This window comes from Brassica napus, chromosome A9 (assembly GCF_020379485.1).
Source record: "Brassica napus cultivar Da-Ae chromosome A9, Da-Ae, whole genome shotgun sequence".
Classification (NCBI taxonomy): Eukaryota; Viridiplantae; Streptophyta; class Magnoliopsida; order Brassicales; family Brassicaceae; genus Brassica; species Brassica napus.
Window position 1 is genome coordinate 15,597,114 of NC_063442.1, and position 14,301 is coordinate 15,611,414.

Sequence of the window (14,301 nt, forward strand, 5' to 3'; positions counted from 1 at the left end):
TGAACACTCTCCTATTTCACGATTGCGATTTGAGTTTGATTTGGTTGAAATTTGTTGAAGTGAACAGCGGTTTGCAGTTCGCACAAGGAGAGATGGGAATACCTCGATTCCATTTCTTCTGTGTGATATAATAGAACTAATGCTTGACCTTGTTTGCCTTGTAGATGGCAAGAACTAAGCAATCCGCCAAGCGAACGAGAGCCACGTGCAGCACGCCATCCCCGCAAGCGCAGAAACAAACGTCCGCCTCCTACCCATGGCCCCGCGAGCAAGAGGGTGAACTGATTGATCTCGACAGCCCATTGCTCCTGGACTTCAATTGCGAGGGGTGGGATAAGGGGACAGCAGCTCGTTACAACGCCCTCCTCAGAGTTGACATGCTACCCACTTGTTTCTGCCACACAAAAACTTTGGCTGATCTTGGGATCGACGAGGATGTATTCGAAACGCTGCACGCCATCGGGATTGCTCCTCTGTGCTACACAACGCACGAGCTCTATCCAGACCTTGTTCGCCAGATGCTCGCCACGGCCACGATCACCTACGAGGATTCCGACGCACCCTCCTACGCCAACTGCTCGTTCTCTTTCATGGCGGATGGAGAGTACTGTCGCTTGTCCCTCGACAAGCTCAATGAAATCTATGAGATGGCCGCTGAACCAAAGGGGGTAGCGGTGGCGAAAAAGTTCTCTCCCTCTAACGCCTTTTGGGACTGCATTGCAAATGGGAACTTCACAGCAGGGAAGGTCTACCAGTCGCAGATTCGGAACCCCGCGCTTCGTGTCATCGCGAAGATCATCTCAAACCTCCTGTTCGCCAAGGATCTGACATCGAAGGTCACCAACGGGGAGCTGCAAACCCTGTACACTGGTATTGAGGATGAAATTCGCGCCTCTGGTTCCGGAATTCCCATTCAAAGGGTTAAGACGAATCCCGGTTTCAACTTCATCACCATGATATGCGAGCGGCGACAGTGCCTTATGCACGGCTCGAAGAAGAAAGACAGGAGCGGCAGCCTGCTCACACCGCTTTTCAAGCATTTCGACATTGATCTCACCAAATACAGCGTCAACAAGGAGGTCCAGTACCTCGACATTAGGTACCTAATGGCGTGCCACATCATGCGAGATGAAGAGACCTACAGCTTTTACGATAAAGCCGGAACTCAGCTATTCACCAAACTGCCTCACCCCGAGATCACCAGGTTCAGCGTGTTTGAGAACATACGGTTTCTTCCTCCCCCCGAGCTCCTTTGCACTGATCCACGTGCTGAGGTCCTGACGAAGACATGGATGATGTTGAGGACATCACCCCTGAAGCCGACCCATCGTACGACCTAGGAGAGCTCGCCGATGTGACCGATGATCAAGCTTACAGACGCTGGATGGTGGACTCCCAGCGAAAGAACAACAGCCTCATGCGGAGGATACTCCACCTCGTCACTGGGGGATGCATTGGAGGGAGCGCCCAGCGCCAGTCTACGACAGATCGACCACCAAGATCCCACCGACCAGGCAAGGAGCCAATGGGAACTGGCCCTTTTTCAGAAGAGGTTCATCGCTCGCGCAACAGGCGATCCTTTGACCCAGCCGAGAGCGGCGAGTCCGACTGAGTCCGCAAGGACTATCCTCTATCCATTGTTCTATCCATCTGAACTTTTTATTTTTATTTTTTTTATGTTTTATGCTGTGTTGCTTTTTGGCTGACCTCAGCTTCATTTCCACCAGGGATGGTGTCGATTAAGTCTGGGGGAAGCACTGGGTGCTGAAACTCTATTTCTTTGTTTCTTTGTTTTTGAGTCAGTCCTTACGTCATTTTGATGTTTTATCGAGTCAGTTTAGGATCGAGTCAGTTAAAACTCTTGTGGGAATTAGGACCTTGTGATATATTCTTTTAACCACCTCGTGCTCTAACATTCTTATCCAGTGACCTTAGCAGTGATGAAAGAGCCCATACTTGGACCTGGAACACCCTTTGACTCATCTCATTTGACTCTCCAGAAGCTCTCATCCGATCAGGTTACACTGGGTAGACTCAACTCCACCCAACTTGAACCTAATCTTGACTGAAATTCTTCTTGTTATGGGCACTAGATCAGGGAAACGAGACCAACGCTCAGGGCTTCTTATTCTTTTTACCAATCTTGCTGATCCTGAGCGGCTAGCTCATTTTTAGCTAGTTCCAACCTTCTACCTAAACCTTTATTTTCACCCTCATGCACTCTGTTTTTCAATGTCATATGTGCAGATATGTGCAAAAGGGCCGGAGAAGATAGGATTGACACAGCCCCTTACTCGTTGACGCCTGACACTCAGAGAGAAGAACAAGTAGATTGAGAACAGTCGACAAGATCAATCCTTAAAGAAAGGAACAGTCGAAGGCGCATGGAACAATGGCACCCCGTGAGAAACAGAGGATAGACCCCCAGCGGCTGCAAAACATTCGTCCCGATACCTCCCTCCATCTCCACTCCAGAAAAAAAAATGCTTTAATTTATTTATGATGGAGAGGGTAGATTCGAGATGCATGCTGCTGGAAAAGGGTGAGCAAGAAGTGGGCGCAGATTTTGGAGGAATAAAAAGAAGTCAAGAGCTGGAGAACAGTGGCACGATTTATCCACATTGTAGAACAATCTAATCCGTGAGGCAGAGATGAGTAAGGGTTGTGGGCTTCAACAGATCCGTCCTCTCTTGCTATTTTGCGCGATATCCTGTATGCACTCAAACACGGTAACCCCTAAACACTCTCAGCTCCACCGTAAAACAGCCTATTCCTTATCAACCCGTCTACCCTGAATAGTGCTTGTAATGAGAAGCTCACGCTGTTCTTAAATGATTCTTAAGGGAGTTTTGTCTCGAAAGTGCAACCTTTTCAGGTATGAGATACAGAGTACGGAGCTGATCTTCGAACAGCAATCGTGGGGTGTTCTGGTAAGGGTGTGCGATCTGATTCTACAGCTTGTATGGTTCAGAGATGTGTGGTAAGAGCATGGTTATTCAGACAAAGCGAGTTCCCGCTCCTTCAAACCTTTCTCCCTGCTCTTGAGGCTTGGTCTTGTTCGAGGACAAACAAGGATCTAAGTCTGGGGGAATTGATATGTGGTGTTTTTAATACCAATACATGCGCACTTTGAGCTCATTTTCAGTCCTAATTCGTGTTTAATTTACATCATTCTAGGTTGGGAACAGGTGAAAGAGTAAAGGAGAGAGTTTCAGGAAGTTTCGAAGGATTCAACGTGGAACAGTCATTTAGAACAACCCAAGGGTTGCTCCCGAAGAGATCAAGCATTAGACTGCTCCCGTTCATTAAGGAAACTTCCTATTCTGGAGTTTGCCCTAGTTTCGACTTTCTCTTTCTCTTATTCTCCTATCACCAGCGCCTCCCTATAAAAGGGGGAGGCTATCGTTTTCTTAGAGGACACACGAGTTTTACAAGAAACCTAGTTTACTCTTTTGGATTTTACGCAACTTGTAAGGGAGAAGGCTCCATCTCTCATTCTCACGAGAAGATTTCCCTGAACCCTTTGTCTTTTTACTTATTTTATATGCAGTATTATTCAGAAATCTTGTTTGTGTCATCCTGCTTTATGATTGAGTAGTAGGCATAGCTTGCTTAGGGTTGTAGGGTGTTAGCCGCATGAACTGAACACAAATAAGTGATCTCAACTATCTTCATTCATATTGATCTTACTGCCTGCATTGAACTGATCACTTAATGTTGGATCTATGATTTAATCCTCTAGCTAACCGTTAGGAGATAAGTCGACCTATATTGAATGAGCTTAGTATCCCTAATCAGCGAGAGTAGATATTAGGGTATTAAGTGAACTAATCAGATCTCGCATCTAAAGCTTGCTTTCGCGTCTTGTTCCAAGCGAGAGCTTAGGATTCAAGACCGACTCGCATAGGGAATAAGATCACGATAGTGAGTTGTTCCAGCTGAGTGATCTGAGTTCTAGATCGCATTTCATCGCACTTGAATAGTTGTTCAGTTCTGCAAGTAACATCCGATTATTGACCCTAAGCCAGCTTCATTTAAATTGAATTCAAGTTACCTAGGCATTCTTGTTACTTTTGTCGCAATCAATTCTCAAAACCCACTTGTTTCTCAGCTTGACATTGAACTCATAAGAGTAAAGAGTAAACTGGTCCTCTGGATTGAATCTCAAATATTACAATTACCACTGTTAACTTGACAGTAGCAAGGATTCATTTTTAGTGTATCAAGTCCTAAAAAGAATAGTACGTATGAAAGATAAAATTGATAACTTTGAATAGTTTATAAAATGATTATGTACTTTAATGTAATTTTGTATTGTATTTACATGCCATATTGAAGCGGGTGACCGACTTCTTTTGTTATAATTATCACTTAGTTATGCATATGTGCCCACACATGCACACACATTTAGGCCTGTGAGTTCGGTTCAATCAGTTATTTCGGTTCGAGTACTACGGTTTCTCGGTTCTTTCGGGATTAGAAAAAGTTACCGGATTGAACTAAAATCTTTCTAGGTTCGATTCGGTTAGGAACCGGTTATTTCGGTTCGTAACCGAAGTTAAAATCCAGAAATCTTGTTTAAACGCTTCAAATTCACACATATTAGGTTGTTGAAATGTAAAAATAAAGGGAAATGGGATTATGGACCAAGAATTCGAAGTACAGAAGAAGATGAAACATAGGATAAATGAAGCACAGAGAACGACAAAGCAAGAGATGAAAATAAAAATCCAAATGCGTGTTAATCGAGCCGGAGAAGAAGATGGAGCGACAAAGGAACAACAGGAAGCACGAGATGAGATGAGATGGAGATGAAATTCAATAAAGAGATGAGGTTAAGGAGATACAATGAAAGAGGGAGGCGGCCATTTTCATCGCTCCAGACAACAACAATAATGAAAGGCAAATTACGTTTAGGCTTAGGTGAAATTTCTCCAAGCCAAACCCTCTACCCATGCTAAAGGTTAGGTCCGAGCATTTTATCTGGACCCGAAATCTTGAACCGATCCGAAAATACCCGATCGAAACCGAACCAAAAATTTACAAGTACCTATTGGGTCCAAAATTCTTCCACCCGAAAGAACCAGAACCAAAAAAACCCGGACCCGAAAAAAGACCCAAAAAGAACCAAATCGAATAGACCCGACTCAATAAGAACCGATTAGTCCCGACTTAAAAGCAAGAGTATTCAATATTATGATTTTTGTGTTTTATTTTATGATTTAGTTGAAATTATTTTTGTTAACAATCTTTGTTATTATTTTTGGTAGTATTTTGAAGTAATAAGAAACTTTAAATGTAAAGTTTAAAAATGTTTTATTTTAATTGTCAATATTTTTTTTTGAGTTATTTTGTAAAAATAGATACATATGACATATTTTGACTAAATTTGATGGGATTTGGGTATTTCATGTCCTTTTCAGATCATAAATACCCGAACCTAGATCCGATATGGATCCAAAAATTACAAATAATTTACAGGTATATTAATTATAGATCCGAACCGATCCGGACCCAAGAAAAACTGATCCGAACCCGTACTGAAAATTCACAAGTACCTATTGGATCCAAAAGACCTCCGGTCCGGACCCGATCCGAAGATCCGAACTTCCAGGCCTACTAAAGGTAATTACCCTATGACTCATTTGTAGCTTCCCTGATAAAAAATTCTGATACCTTACACAACTTGAGATTACCACTGTCACCTTCAGGACCTTCTTGGTAAATTTGTTCGCAAATAGCCACACCTGGTAATCCTTGTAGGCAAAATTCAAATGCTTCTTCATGTTAGAGGTTTTCCAGATTTGATTGGACATAAGAGCTCTTTCCCATAGTGATTGCAACTGGCTTTGTCGTAGTCATCTTTCTTGAGTTTGAACCACGGCCTCCTTCTACTTCTTTATGTTTTCCTTTAGTACGAGTTCTTGGGGTCTGAGCTTCATCTGTTGAACTATCTGAATCATCATCAACACCACGATTATGTTCATCTATTCCCTCTGGATTATCACAAGATGCCATCTGCAATACAAAAAAACCACAATAGAAGTTCATATCATAGTATGCCAAACAAGAATGAAAACATCAAAAAAAAAAGCAATAAGTCTAGAAAAAAAAGGTAAAGAACAAAGTACAAACTACAAAACTTTCAAAGTTCAAGATAAAATATCACAATGAATCAATAAGAATCAACAGCAAGAATAACATAATCACTTCAAGTTATGTGTCTTTGGTCCCCTGTAATCGACACAGAGCAAACATAATAACTTAAACATATAGCGACAATGCAAGCCATAGCAAGGCACAACAAGAAGATAGTACATGAGAAAAAGATCAAGCAAGGCACAACAAGAACAACATAATCACTTCAAGATCAAGTCAAAGTCGAACAAAAATCATGTCGAACTTGAACAAAAAACATAAACAAACTCGAACAAAAAAACATGAATAGAACACAATTTCGAACAACAAACAACAAGAACAAACTCGAACAACAAACAAAAAAATAATCTCAAAAAATTAGAGATTAGGGTTATCCGAGATCGATTTCTAGACGCTTCTGGTGGAGGAGAATACTTTCAGTTTGTTATATGCGTGATTTTCGGATTTATGGTTAATAAATCCAATTTTACTATCTCAATCGTCGAGATATTCAGGGGAATAGAAACATTGACACATACAAGGAAAAGTGTGAAGTGGGGCATTGGGTTTCAAGAGTCATTAAGTCTAATAATTTTCCAGAAATACCCGCTCGGGTCCCGGGTTGGTTATGGACCCAAATCTGCTACTCACAGGTCCTCCATCATTAATTAGACTCAATAGGATAAAATTCTCGGTTCCGGTTTTGGACCTGAACTTGCATCTTTGGTTCGGTTCTGGATCGTCCGAGTAAAATGCTCAGGCTTAATGAAAGATTTCACAATCCGAATTCAGACAGGAATTTAGTTTCAACAACTTAAAACTCACCATCTAAATCCAAACATAGACTTCTAAATTTTACTTTTTTGTACTTATTTCAAATCAAATCAGATGATGCCAGATTATGATTTCATGATATATAGTAGGAATGTCTAATCAACAAATAAATCATCATTTAAAGCGATTCCCTTGTTACATATACAAAATATATGTCACTGATTTTGAAATTCACTACACCCGCAATCAATGTTTTAAATATTTCAGTAAACTTATATGCGGATTTGGAATAACTAACCAAATGGCCAAATGGTTCAAAAGATATAGATCTAGTTTATAAATAAGGTCAAACTTTTATAAATTAATAATGTTGGGACTACACCAAAACTATAATTTTTTATTAATTTATAAAGATTTTAATTTATCGATATACTAATTGAACCAAAAAGTTAATTTGAGTAAAATTATACTATTTTATAAAAAAAATTAGTGTATATTAATTTATAGATTATTAATTTAAAGAGGTTATACTGTATATAGAAATCATTAGTTATATAATACATGATAATGAATAATACGGAGATATTGGATGCTTCTGTTTGGACTATACTTTATATTGGAATATAACCGCTACGATTGGCGTATTATTATTCACGTCGAATATGCTCATATATTTTCCATGTGCAACGTGGGATGTGTAATCTAGTTTATAAATCAAATCTAGTATTTATACATCGTAAGTATGCATTTGTATGATATTCAGACACTAACAAATATTTTTCTTCGTTTTTTAGTATACTAGATCCTTACCCGTTTTAGGGAGAAACAAATTTATAAACGTAAATGTCTGAATGTTATTACATATTTTTTCGGTGTAAATAATTTTATTATATTATTTAAATAGATTTTAAGTTAATTTGTATATAGTGGAATTTATTTATATGAGATACTATAATAATGAACAAGACATACATAATCATAGGTTGAATTTCTCATTTATTAATATTATTTTAAATATAAAAATGATCTTATATAGAGTGTACTTTGACTTCCATTTACAATTTTATAAATTATAAAATATTTATGTAATACTAGCTAATATAGTAATACATATATTTTGACATCCGTTTTATTTAAAATTTTCATAATTAGATGTGGAGGTTTTATCTGTTTATGGGGTTGTGTTATTTTATTTTATATGATTTTAGTATATCTTTTTATCAAAATGAAGTTAGTATACATTTTGAATATTTTAAATAAGTAATCTAGAGTACATATATATATAGTTATGGAACTAGCCGTATTTAAAAGTTTGTATTTATTTTATGGATTTTGAAAACCAAAGAATCAATATAGAAAGCTGAACGAATGTGTACTTTGAAAATGTGAGAGCTGTGAGGATCCGTGTTGAGATTTCATGGTTATCACGTTCAGAACCTATAAGGTTTGGGGCAAAAAAAAGTAACGTATAAAGGTAATTCACAAGAACGTTAATTTAAATATCCACATATGAATTATACGATTTTTTGGCCAAAATAACTTCTTTTTTGGCCAAATAACTTGTTCATATTAAAATTCTTTGAAGTTTGTACCAACTTTTCTCCAAATAACCGCATCATACCTCTTCATCCATTCCGTTTAACCCACTTTTTTATAAAATATTGTTTGTCAAAATGCAGAATAAAAGTTGGCATATAATTAAGAAAGTTGCAGAAGCAATAAATTGGCATAAAATTAAGCTAATCGTTTATATTCAAACCATAATAGTTTATACTATTCAGTTATAAACAATAAATTAAGTAGCAAACTTCTATATAACAACTTAACAAAAGACAGACTCTAATGATGAGAGTCTCAAACTTAATAGAGTTCAGTGAAGATCTATTATATGTAGACTATGAAAGCAACAAAGGAAGATAGCAAAATTATCACCTAACTAGTTATAGGTGAGTAGGTTACAATAATAAGATATTTTCAAGATCTTCCAAATGGATGATTTTGCTCCGAAAACTTCAGTTCACCATCCAAAGAAACGTCGCCACGACCACGGCCGCGATTTACATTTCTAACCATTCCTCCAACTCCAAGAAAATCTAACGTTAACTTGTCCGAGCCGCTCATATTTCCATTGTTTCCGAAATGAACATCGAATATATTGCCACCGGATCCGCCGGCACCACCATTTACTGCGACTAGTGAGTTCATTAGACCTTGAAGATTACCGTTATTATCGTTCCCCATAATCTGCCCTTCTCCAAAATCATTACTTGACGAAGAAGCTAAGCCTCTGAATAAAGCAGAAGGATCGTTGCTTGTGATGGAACCCATTTGAGTAGCTTTCTGAAGCAGTGCCGTGGCTGACACGTTAGAACCCACGTTCAAGCTTTCTTCAGGGTGATTAACAAGAACGTCGGAGCTATATAGAGAAGGAAGACTCGTCTCTGAGTTCTTGATGTTTTCTTGAAAGAATCCGAGGTTGAAAAAGCTGTTGTTCGTGCTACTTTTGGAGTTTATGTTGTTGACTGGATCAAACTGGTTTAGACCATGATGGTTCATGAAACTCTGATCGTTGTTGTTCGGTACAGTCAGCATTCCTTGGCTCGATTGGATTAAGAAGTTAGGGTTTGACGTCTGCGGAACAAAGTGTCTGCTATTTTCAGAAGATGCAATGTTTAGGTTGTAACCCGCGAGAGGCGAAAATCCAGAGTTTGGATGGCCACTCAAATGGTGGTGGGATAGAGTCCTGCCACCGTCGAGTCTCCCGTACAATCCACCGGAGCCGGCGCCGCTGCTAGCAGCTGCCATTGACGTGAAGCTCAAGGTAGGGTTTCTTGCAGTCTCTTGTATCAATGCATCACAGAAAGCCCTGTGTGTAATGTAACTATCGCGTCTGCAAAAGAAACAGCCCAAACATATGTTAGCTTATTGGATTATATATATATATATGTATTTTGCAAACTATATATTATGTAAATGTTGCATAATCATCATTAATGAATGCTATAGTTATCATGGCTACCATTTATAGGAGAGAATGATAGAAGAATATAAAGGTCGAGTTAATTGCTACTTTAATGAAAGACCTTCTTCATTTAATATGTTGCATATATTGACGTGAATCATCATCAATGAATGCTATAGTTATTAATTATGGTTACTATTTATATATAGGAAAGAATATTAGAAGAATATAAAGTTCGACTCACTTGCTACTTTAATGCAAGACCTTCTTCATTTAATGCAAAACCCATGAATGTTAATATAAGTCAGTCACATTCTACAACAACGTATTTAACTCAAACCATCAAAATAAAGAAAGAAACCCTAGAACAGCATTAAAGTGTTTAGCAGAACACTATAATGAAATAAGTAACGCACTTTAACCAAACATATATGTATTTATGTATGCATGTGTCTAGAGAGAGAAAGAGATAAGACAGGGTCCACAAAAGAGGAGGAGTTTCATAAAAAGGGGAACCTGCAAAAGTGAAGAAGAAGAAAACAAAAGTGGAAAATGATAAAACAGATCTAACTCATACATGTGACCAAATTTAGCATCTTTTAAATTTTCTCTCTTTCTCTTCACTGTGTTTCTCTATTCAGTACTCATCAACAACCAAACAAATACAGTGATAGATCCTATGTACATAATCACAATATACATTTTATGGGCGATGTACTCGAGGTTCAAATTCCATGGCCAAATATATACGATTTCAGTTACAGTTCATATTATATATTTGGTATTTTTCATGTAAAATTAGTAAATAAGGTAAGTTTTATATGCAGTGTTGAATGCAGCTTTTTACTTAAAATAGATTTTCAATACCAAAAGAAATGATGGTCCATGGTATCATACTTTACCTAGATAAGAGGGTGTATCTAGATACTACATATATTAATATTATATATACGTTTCATCACTTAATTAGCCCAAATACGAACAAATTATTTAAATGAAATGGACAGATACTAGTTACCTAGAGAAGATGGTACCACAGTCACATCGATACTCTTTAGTACCACAGGTCTTAGAGTGAGCTTTCCAATCCGATTGAACAGCGTAACGCTTAGAACATTTATCGCACTTCCACTTCTTTTCTCCATGTTTACGGTAATAGTGCTTCTTAATTCCGGTGAGGTCTCCGAGAGCACGTGAGGGGTCATGGTGGACGCACGTGGGTTCCGGACAAAGATAGACTTTCCTCTTTACTTCTTTGGTTGACTTCTGTTTGAGTTTCCATGGGAGATTGTGTCCTCTTCGGTGAAGCTGTAGGTTTTGTTCTCTTTGAAACCCTTTCTTGCATACATCGCATATGAACCTGTTTGTAGCCATTATTGTCTTTGGAGATAAAGCTACCACTTCCGCATCAGGATCTATTTGATAAATTAAAGTTAGTTACCATTCAAGATCTCGCAATGTTAATCTATGAGGAGTAAATCAAGAAATTGATAAAGACATTATATAGAAAGAAAACCAAATTTTACATATATGTAATCTAATGACGGTCGTTAATAATGAAAATACGAGTATAAGAAAAAAGGAAGAAAATTAATTAGGGTTCTTGTTTATTTAGTTTTCTCCTATAAGGGTTATCTTTATTTTTTCTCAAAGCTAGTGATTTTAATAGAAAATTTTATTAAAAATATTTAATATGTAAGAGGTACTTGCTTGGGTTTCCGGGTTGGTTTCTTCGTTTCTTGGGTGGTGGAGATGAGGAGTTAGGTTGTTGAATCATTGACACAAAAGTATCTTTCTGGCCAAAGTCGTTCTCTCCGACGCCGGAGCCAGTGAGGAAGAACGGCTGAGCAGAGGATGATGATGAAGGAACAACGCTTGCGTTATATGATGATGACGCCATCTTAGATCTTCTTCTTTGCGTGTAAGAGTATAACCTGTAAGAGAATAATCCATTTATTAAACATGTTAGAAAGGATTGCGAAAAACAAAAATCAAATTATCGTTTCAGAAGAAAACGAAAAGAGGAATGAAGAACAGCAATAATCCATTGAGATTGACGACATGGAATTTTTTTTATAAAAACAATTCACTAAAATACATGAAGAGAACAATAAAAACAAATAAAAGTAAATAGCTTCTAGAAGATTGTTAGAGAGAGGTGAGAGAGTGGATTCTCTCTTTTCTTTCTCTCCCCACCGTTCATCTTCTACTCGACAAAGCCACCGCTGATTCTCGTTCCGGTGGCCGACGGAGGGTCTCTACCCGTCGGTCGCCACCCCAATCGCTCCTGTGTCCAGCTTCATCCCCTCTCTAGCCTCGATTTCTCCATATCCTCCTTGCTCTTCTTCTCTGGTTCTTCGTCGGTTTGCGGCCGGAACCGGCGAATCAAAACGGTGACTGAGTGTGTCCTCGGTCTCCCTGGAGTGATGGCGAAGATGTGGATAGTCGGATCTGAGCAGGAGGCACTGTCTAGGTGGTAGATCTAGGGTTTTGATTTCGAGCGGATCTGGGTCAGTTTCTCTCTTGGAGGGTCCGACGGAGTGGCTGAGCGTCGCTGCCTTCGCCTCTCTTGTTGCTGCCTCCTCTGTCTCCCCTTGTCTCCTCTTCCGGCTGCTATTGGTAAGAACTTCCCTCTCTCGTTCTGAGTTAAAAAGACGATACCGAAGCTTATCGTTGGGGACTTCTTTCTGGTTTGGTTCTTCGATAATCACCATGGCGCCTAGTTAGGTTTTAGAACTGTCTGGGGTTTGGGTTGACTCAGAGCGTTCGTGCCGTTGCTCTGCTATGTCCCTACTCCATTCGATGGGTCTTTTCTCCTCTTCCGCCTGCTGATGGGAGCTTCTTGTTCCTCCGCTTCTCAAGTTTCAGAAGGTTGATAGCCACTGTCCCCTGCCTCTCTTGATGTTCTGTAACTGGTTACCTTTTGTGCTCTGCTCGCGGGATGGGACCGGAGTTCAGCCGTATAAACCTCCGCTTCCATCTGCCAGTACTCCACCTGCGTTTCATCTGCTGGTTCCTCCTCATCGGTTTGGATTCTCAGGAGTGCAGCTTGCCGTCTTCTTGAGCTAGCAGCGTCTGGAGTGGACTTCACTGGTTAGGAATGGCCGGACCAGGACTTGCCGACCCTGCTTCGCCTGTTCCACGGTTGGAGTCGCCCTCGGGACGGTCTGCGGTCCCTCAGACTGTTCTCCGGCTGTGACCTCTTTGGACTCGTGCGGTTTTGATGCAGGTCCCGGCATCATTCTATTCGCTGTGGTCTGCTGTTAACTTAATGGTTGTCAATTGAACCATAATGTTAGTCAAGCTTTAATCACATCCATATGGCTGGGATTGAAACTTTGTTTGTCTTAGTGAGTTCTTTTTAGCTTTTTTTGTGGCTCCCTAAGACACACTTGCTTTGAGTAGCGACTTAGATACAGTAGGTTTTGATTCATCAAGCTGAATGTATCTCTCTGCATCATTATTGATTTAATGAAAATTCATATACTTAACAAAAAAAAAAAAAACAATAAAAACAAATTAAGGGCTTATTTTTATTTTTTGTTTGTAAGCTTTTGAAAGAATTAAGAAGAAAGATTTCTTAGTTGTTTTCTTTTGGTACCTGATAGATCAAGAGAAAGCAACCAAGAAGAAGGAAAAAAATAGTCAAAACGCTATAAATCGGAGGTTAAGAAAGAACCAAGAAGAAGATGATATATGTATGATGATGATGATAACAAAGAAGATGATGAAGAAGAAGACACTAGTCCACTATACATGTAAATGTTTATTATATAATACAAAGACAAACCTCAAAGCCCTCTCTCTCTCTCTCTCTCTCTCTCTCTCTCTCTCTCTCTCTCTCTCTCTCTCTCTCTCTCTCTCTCTCTCTCTCTCTCTCTCTCTCTCTCTCTCTCTCTCTCTCTCTCTCTCTCTCTCTCTCTCTCTCTCTCTCTCTCTCTCTCTCTTGATTTTTGTTCTTCTTCTTCAACTATTTTTTAATATGGCATATATGGATCTTGAAAAGTATATGTAGGTAAGGTCCATCTCTGTCATAATTTATTGTAATGAAACAAACTTTAAATTTTATTTTTACAATTTAGAAGAAGGATGGTTACGGTTTGGGTGTCACTGTCAAAACGGTGAAATGTGTCCACATGCGGGGTGTGATGTGGGTACCACATTTTTCTCATTCGTATCTTTCTGATGGGCTTTAAGACAAAACCCTCGTTTTCTCTTCATTTAACTGATTAGGTTTTGTTGTACTAACTTTTTTTTTCCTTATCTAAAAAATGTTAATAATTCAATATACAGTATATCTGTATATATTTACATTCATATATACGTTTATAAATGTTAGATGTGTGAAGAGTAATGTATTACTTTGTCTTTGTTATACAGCGTTAATATAAATGGCAACATATTTATAACATTCAAGAAACTTAGTT

General features: G+C 38.7%; 1 protein-coding gene across 2 annotated transcripts; it reads right to left on the reverse strand.

Annotated features, from left to right (window-relative positions):
* Positions 1 to 8,635: 8,635 nt before the first annotated feature.
* Positions 8,636 to 13,710, reverse strand: LOC106391298 (protein indeterminate-domain 4, chloroplastic). 2 transcript variants are annotated; one of them, XM_048740704.1, is made up of 4 exons: positions 13,665 to 13,710; positions 11,585 to 11,808; positions 10,893 to 11,289; positions 8,636 to 9,802 (listed from the first exon to the last, which is right to left on the reverse strand). In XM_048740704.1, the coding sequence occupies exons 2-4, from the start codon at positions 11,772 to 11,774 to the stop codon at positions 8,887 to 8,889; spliced, it is 1,503 nt and encodes a 500-aa protein (XP_048596661.1). In that variant the 5' UTR covers positions 11,775 to 11,808; positions 13,665 to 13,710; the 3' UTR covers positions 8,636 to 8,886. The 2 variants fall into 2 exon arrangements, with proteins under 2 accessions (XP_048596661.1, XP_048596660.1); XM_048740703.1 differs by lacking the exon at positions 13,665 to 13,710 and adding an exon at positions 13,476 to 13,612.
* Between the last annotated feature and the right edge of the window lie 591 nt (positions 13,711 to 14,301).